The sequence below is a fragment of the Papio anubis genome, chromosome 1 (assembly GCF_008728515.1).
Source record: "Papio anubis isolate 15944 chromosome 1, Panubis1.0, whole genome shotgun sequence".
In the NCBI taxonomy this organism is placed as follows: domain Eukaryota; kingdom Metazoa; phylum Chordata; class Mammalia; order Primates; family Cercopithecidae; genus Papio; species Papio anubis.
The window spans coordinates 175532622-175540057 of NC_044976.1; the positions used below are offsets into that span (position 1 = coordinate 175532622).

Consider the following 7436-nt stretch of genomic DNA (forward strand, 5'->3'; position numbering starts at 1 on the left):
AAAAAAAAAAAAAATACTATAGGCTTAGCTACTGGCTATTTTCATTTGCTTGGTGGATACTGTTGTCATGAAAACTTGCCCCATGGTATGGAGAGATGCTATTGAATAGTGTTCCTTAGACCATCATTCTTTAATGCCAATTCAAAGATTCGATTGGCCAAATCATACTGAGAAAAATGACTCTATTATAGTATGTTAATTTCCATGATAGTGTAATGATTAAGAGTTGGCTCCAAAGTCAGACAATGTAGGTTCAAATCTTTGCTCCACCACTTACTGTGTGATCTTGGGCAAGCAACTTAAACTCCCTGCCCTTCAGCTTCCTCGGTTATAACATGTCATTAACATTTGTCCCTACCACATATGGCTATATGAGAATTAAATGAGTTTTGACACATAAAATAATTTAAACAATGCCTGACACATAGTGTTCATAGCAAGTATACAATTATTAATTTTTATTATATGAAATAAATAACATATATTACTTCTTATATATTCAAATTTCACATAATATGAAATTAGGAAAATCAGTAATAAATAATGTTCACTAACCACATAGACTTAACTGGAACACTTGAGTTAAGAAAAGACAAATGATGAATTATATAAAATCCTTAAGTCCAGACATCTTTAATAATACATGTTAAATTAATGTCCTTTTACATTGCGGACAGAAACATTCTAAATACTTTATCACTGAGTGATTATCCTTAGCCTACTTATGGAATCTGGCAGCGGGAGACTATAAATATGCATATACCTATATATTTATCTATCTATCTATATATATGTATGTACATCCTGGAATTCTTGTGTCATTATTATTTCTTTGTTCCTCCTATAGATTATATCAAATCGAATCCCTAAAATGGAAGAAGCCAAAAGTCAAAGTTTGGAGGAAGACTTTGAAGGACAGGCCACACATACAGGCAAGCAAAGCAAGAAGAAAAAATAATTATTAACTTAAAATTAAATATGGCAATATCTAATGTTCTTATTGACATTATTCAGTATGTACTTTAAGTAATATCTTTAGATAAATTGTTAGACTAATCTAAAAAATATTTGAGTGGGCAAATTAGTTTTTGAAATCAAATAATTCCTAACAGTTTTATTTAGATGTCAAAGAGTAAAAAAAACACTAATTATTGGTAATTTCTTGCTGACCAACTATCACAAGACCTCTTATCTACACTATAATTAAGTCACTTTCCTCTCTCCTGATTGTACCCCACCCTCACTACAAACTTTCACTGTAAACAAGGTTAGACCAAAAGGTAACTAAATGGCCTTTAATTTCAGTTTTCTAATCTCAAAAAAAAAAAGGGAATGATAAAATATTCCCTTTATTTTTTTGAATAAATAAATTTCAGTATTCCTCCAGAAAACCTAACAGTTCATTTCATCCAGAGTCTGTTTTCTTAATCTGTTAAATTATGTTTGGCTATCTATATGCCACTCCTAAGAGCTTAAAAAACTTAAATATCATGACTTAAATTTAAAAATTCCCATTTAACTCTATTGAATCTTATTTGAATGATAATTTCCTCTCTCTTTGAATTTGGATTGAGCCATTAAATTTAGCCAGAAGCTTGAAAGAATTCACAAGACTACCAGCCAAAATGTGTGGAGATTTATTTTATAATAGCAATATGAGGAATACCTTCCTAAGTATGACAAAAACAAAAACAACAACAAAAAGACCACTGAAGAAAAGGTTGGTAAATTCATTTATAAAAAGGAAGGAAGGACGGATAGATGAAGGGATGGAGGGAAAGTGGGAGACAGGGAAAAAAGTGAAGAAATAGTTGCTGTCTGGTAAAAGTCACCACGAACAAAAGTCAAAAAGCATTTAACAAATAGGGGAAAAACATTTGCAACTCAATCGACAGTGTCAGTTTCCTAATATATATGAAGAGCTCCTACAAATCGATAAGAAAAGGAACCAATTACCAAATAGAACAATGAACAAAAGATAGGACAGACTATTCATGGGGGAAAAAAGAAAAAGAAAATAGTAACACAAAAAACTATAGTGAAAGTAATTAAGTTTAATAACACATTTTTGGCACCCTCATACATTGCTGATAGCAGTGTAAACCGGTATAATCTCTGTAGGGTTAACCTAGCAATATCAAAATTAGTAATGTATATGCCCTTTGACCAGGGAATTTTACTTATATAACCATAACTATACCTGCACAGAGTTTTAAAAATGTATGCACAAGATTCTTCACTCAGTGTCATATGTCATAGAAAAAAACTGGAAACAACAATGTAGATCACTACGAAACTGTTTAAGTCAATTATGTATATCTACACAATGGAACACCATGCTTCCATTTTCTAATTAAGGAAGAACCTCTTCATGTGTGTATGCCAAAAAAATCTCCAACATATAGTATGAAACAGAAAAAACAAGGTAAGGAAAAATGCATATAATACACCACCATTTGTAGAAAACAGGAACAAAATGGATTCTCTTTTTTAAACAAACATGTACGCATGTATATTTTGAATATGCATAAAACTTATCTAAAAATATTGATATGAACACTATATGGGAAAACCAAAAGCTTTGATTGCCTGCATATAATATACATACATTCATAACAAATTTATATTAAATATATACCATATATATAACAAATAAAAATTATTAGGTAATATGGAGGAGAAAGAAGGAATACATCCACATATAGAATACGATATAGAATACAGACATTAAAGGTGTGGATATAGCTAAGCTTTAGTGAAGGATAATCAGTTTAATATTCCTTGTTTTAAAGAATTTAAGACTTTCTTAAGTGAATAATGTTGTTAGTCATCAGGTCAACTGAATATTAGAATTCCAGTTGAATCATTCTTCATTTAATTAGTTTTACTTAAATCTGCCAATCTGGCCGGGCATGGTGGCTCACACTTGTAATCCCAGCACTTTGGGAGACTGAGGTGGGTAGATTACTTGAGGTCAGGAGTTCAAGACCAGCCTGGCCAACATAGTGAAATCCCATCTCTACTAAAAATACAAAAATCAGCCGGGCGTGGTGGCATGCACCTGTAGTCCCAGCTACTCAGGAGGCTGAGGCAGAAGAATCACTTGAACCCAGGAGGTGGAGGTTGCAGTGAGCCAAAATCACACCCCTACACTCCAGCCTGGGCAACAGAGCAAGACTCCATCTCAAAAAAAAAAAAAAAAATCTGCCAATCCTATTCTTTCTATGTTTGTAAAATATTCCTAGAATCTTAGAAGAATGAGATAGTCTCATAATAATTTTCCTAAAGCCATTTTAGTTTTATTGAGGTCAGGCCCCCTGCTCACCAGTTGTTCTTTACATACTATTGTTATTTTGTTTCCCCAACATTCCTGGTTTCCTTTATTAATACTGTAATGCCAATTTTAGTTTGTTGCTGAAGTTTTTTTCTTAGGTAATAAAAGTGCTATTTTTTCCAAAATTCTAGTCTCCTACCTGGACTCTAGTTTTTAAACATATTAACCCCAACCTTTTGCCAGTAGTTCAAAGTGCATCATTTATATTTTCATTAGTGCAAATGTTTCCAAAAGATTCTTTACCAAAACCCATTTAACAAGATTAATGTGGGAGCATATTTTTATGAGCAGGGCAGTCAGAAATTTCTAGTCCAAACAAGATGTTTGTTTCTGATGCAGGAGATAATAGGTTTATTCCATGACAATACTTATACAAATTTCAGTTATCCCAATAGTCCTTTTGAAAATATAAAGGAAAACAATTTATTTTTCATTTCATTCCAGGACCTAAAGGAGTAATAAACGACTGGAGAAAGTTTAAATTAGAGAGTCAAGACAGTGATTCAATTCCACCTAGCAAGAAGGAGATTCTCAGGCAAATGTCTTCTCCTCAGAGTAGGAATGGCAAAGATTCAAAGGAACGAGTCAGCAGAAAGGTAAGATAATACAAAAATCAGTAACAAATAATTTACAATGTGTTTTCTAATCTAAATCAATCTAGAGAATCATTTTAGACTATTACAAAATATATTGATTACAATATTGCTTATGCTGGCAAAAAAAAAAAAAAAAAATGGAAATGAAGTGAATGCCTATTGTGGCCTTCCATACCAAGAATACTTACAGTTATGGAAAGAATTAGTTACAAATACATGAGTTGATCTAGAGGTAGTTTCACAATATGAGAAAGCAAAATACAGAAAATTCCATCTGGGGAATCATAACAAACCTGCTCCACTTGTTTTGAAAACATATAAAGAAAAAATAAATGTAAAACTATGTTGAAACATGTAAAATACTACACTAATGTGACACATAATCATTATTAAAAATTGTATGCCAAGGTTAAACTTTGGAAATGTATCTGAATGCCTACATATCTATATGCCTGAATATGTGAATGAAACAAGTTTTCATATAAATACTCAAATACATCTTCAAGTCAAATTTGTGTGGTTTGGTCTGTTAAATTAACAGAACTATAGCAGCAACATAAAAATTATATAAAACACTGGAAATTTTTAGGGTTAAAACTAAATTGGGACATTATTATTATTATTATTATTATTACTATTATTATTATTTTGAGACAGAGTCTCGTTCTGTCACCCCGGCTGGAGTGCAGTGGCACAATCTTGGCTCACTGCAACCTCCACCTCCTGGGTTCAAGCGATTCTCCTGCCACAGCCTCCCAAGTAGCTGGGACTACAGGCATGCGCCACCATTTTTTGTAGAGATGGAGTTTCACCATATTGCCCAGTCTGTTCTCCTGGGCTCAAACAATCCACCTTCCTCGGCCTGCCAAAGTGCTGTGATTACAGGCATGAACTCCCATACCCATCCTGGGACAGTAATCTTAAAACAGAAAAAAATATGAAAAGGAAAATAATGAGGACGTTAGGGAAACAAATATAAGAAACAGAAACAAAAGAAAGAAGTAATGAAAGCATCATAGACTTTTACTTAACTTAAATCTCAGTGTCTTCTGTAAAATGACACTAATGATACCTATCTCAGAGGTTATTTGTAAGGATTGGATAACATAATCTATGTGACGTGCCCAACACTTATGAATGTTTTTCATAAACATTAGTTTCATGTGTTCTCAATTCTCCTCTACTTTAAAAATTGATAGCATTTGCTGTTTGAGAGGTTACATGAATAAGAGGCAGCAGATGATCCCACATGGGAACCATCTAACTTGCATGGTTCTGAGCTCCACATCTATTAATCACACTATGTCCCATTGTTCCTTTTTATCTTTTTCTCTTTTTTGGCTCGGGGAACGGTTACTTAATATTCTGTTAAATACATTAATAATGGAGTAGCTATTATGAAAGGCCTTGCAGGTAACTTTATATTCCAACTGTAAGGAAAAGTAGCTATCTTAGAAAATGGAATTTGGGCCTTTTCTTACTTCAGCCCAAACTAGTGAATAATAATAACCTGGAGGGTTTGTTAAAATACGGATTACTTAGCCTCGGTCTTATAGGTTCTAATTCAGTAAACCTAGGGTGGTGCCCAAATATTTGCATTTCCAAGAAGTTCCCAAGTGAAGCTGATGCTGCTGGTCCAAAAATTAACCTCTTGGATGATCTGATGAACTCCAAATAGTAGGAAAAGCTGTCTTACTTGAATTCCATCCCCCATATTCCAAAAAATCAGTAAGTTATAAGATATAGTAGCGTTTGTTGCTATAAAGAAAATAAACCCGCATAAAGAGTGGAGAGCGTGAGATGGGGACTTTTTTAAGTAAAGTGATCAAGGAAGGTGACATTTAAACAAAAGCTTGAAGGAGGTGAAAGAGAAAGGCACATCAGGAGTGAAAGGTAGGTGGTCCAGGCAGAGAAAAGAGCAAAAGTAAACTCCTTTGGTTGAGAATGGGCTTGGTATATCTAAGGAATAAAACTTCTGACTTAATAATTTCTGTCATTTCTTTATTCTCAGATGAGCATTCAAGAATATGAACTAATCCATAAAGAGAAAGAGGATGAAAACTGCCTTCGTAAATACCGTAGACAGTGTATGCAGGATATGCACCAGAAGCTGAGTTTTGGGCCTAGATATGGGTTTGTGTATGAGCTGGAAACTGGAGAGCAATTCCTAGAAACAATTGAAAAGGAACAGAAGATCACCACAATAGTTGTTCACATTTATGAAGATGGTATTAAGGGCTGTGATGCTCTAAACAGTAGTTTAACATGTCTTGCAGCAGAATACCCTATAGTTAAGTTTTGTAAAATAAAAGCTTCGAGTACAGGTGCTGGGGACCGCTTTTCCTTAGATGTACTTCCTACACTGCTCATCTATAAAGGTGGGGAACTCATAAGCAATTTTATTAGTGTTGCTGATCAGTTTGCTGAAGAATTTTTTGCTGGGGATGTGGAGTCTTTCCTAAATGAATATGGGTTACTACCTGAAAGAGAGATACATGCCCTAGAGCATACCAAAATAGAAGAAGAAGATATTGAATGAAGATTCACTATGTCAATATCTCATGTTTATCCTTTAGGCATTGGATGATGGTTTTGGTAGTATCTATATTGCTTTAGTGAACACAGAGTATGGGCATGGGCATGGTTATGCTAATTTGACAAAAATGATTGATGCAACAATCAAGTTATTAGCATTTCTTAGTATTAGTTACTCAAATTGATACAATGCTTGATTACAAAACACAGCTGTCTTCAACAACATTATTAATAAACAAAGAGGATGTGGATAATATTTACGACATTTTTCAAAAATCCCTTTCAAGTTACATTTTGTCTTTTTTACTCCATTTTCCCTCCTCACTGTTATTATTGTTTGGGCTTTTCAAATTACATTATTCATTATAATTTTCTTTGTGTAATAAAAATAAAATCTCATGAGGAAATAAATTTTCTGTTTGAAGTCTATTCTTTCTCAAGTATTACATTACCAAGGCCCTAAAAACATTATAAAGCCCAAAATACAAAATATCATTCAGTAAAATATTTTATGTTCCAACCAAATTAATGCGTAAGAAACTTAGAAACACTGTGCCAAGTTAAAGTTGTATTTTAAAGAGGAAGCAAGATCTTTTTATTCTCTGGGTGGAAGAATAATATTTAGTGGTAATAAAATTACAATATTCATTTGTTGATTGCCTATTATGGGTCAGTATTTTATACATATCATCTCTAATTCTTAACCACAAATCTGTACATAGAAAGTATTACTCCCATTTTATAAACAGTAAAACAGAGAATCAGAGAAGTGAAGTGTAAATTCTACCTTTATTTCCCTTGAAAACATTTGGAAGTCTCTCCTCCAACACAGAAACATGGAAGTGAAAAATAAAATATGTTCAAAATGTCTAAATGAACAATGAGATGAAGAGCAAGATAAAAGAAATTCCTAGGTTTCTGAATCACAGTAGAGAAATAATGGTGCTGACATAATATGGCCTACAATTAAA

General features: G+C 33.1%; 1 protein-coding gene across 1 annotated transcript; it reads left to right on the forward strand.

Moving 5' to 3' along the window:
- The first annotated feature begins 871 nt into the window (after window positions 1-871).
- Window positions 872-6892, forward strand: PDC (phosducin). The gene is made up of 3 exons (XM_021929364.2): window positions 872-932; window positions 3779-3930; window positions 5942-6892. The coding sequence occupies exons 1-3, from the start codon at window positions 872-874 to the stop codon at window positions 6467-6469; spliced, it is 741 nt and encodes a 246-aa protein (XP_021785056.1). The 3' UTR covers window positions 6470-6892.
- The last annotated feature ends 544 nt before the right edge of the window (window positions 6893-7436 follow it).

Excerpts from the sequence above, each read along its gene's own strand:
- PDC (XM_021929364.2), top strand. The coding sequence starts at position 872 with ATGGAAGAAGCCAAAAGTCAAAGTTTGGAGGAAGACTTTGAAGGACAG. Across the intron at positions 933-3,778 it reads AGGACAGGCCACACATACAG|GACCTAAAGGAGTAATAAAC; the intron begins GCAAGCAAAGCA and ends ATTTCATTCCAG. Across the intron at positions 3,931-5,941 it reads AGGAACGAGTCAGCAGAAAG|ATGAGCATTCAAGAATATGA; the intron begins GTAAGATAATAC and ends CTTTATTCTCAG.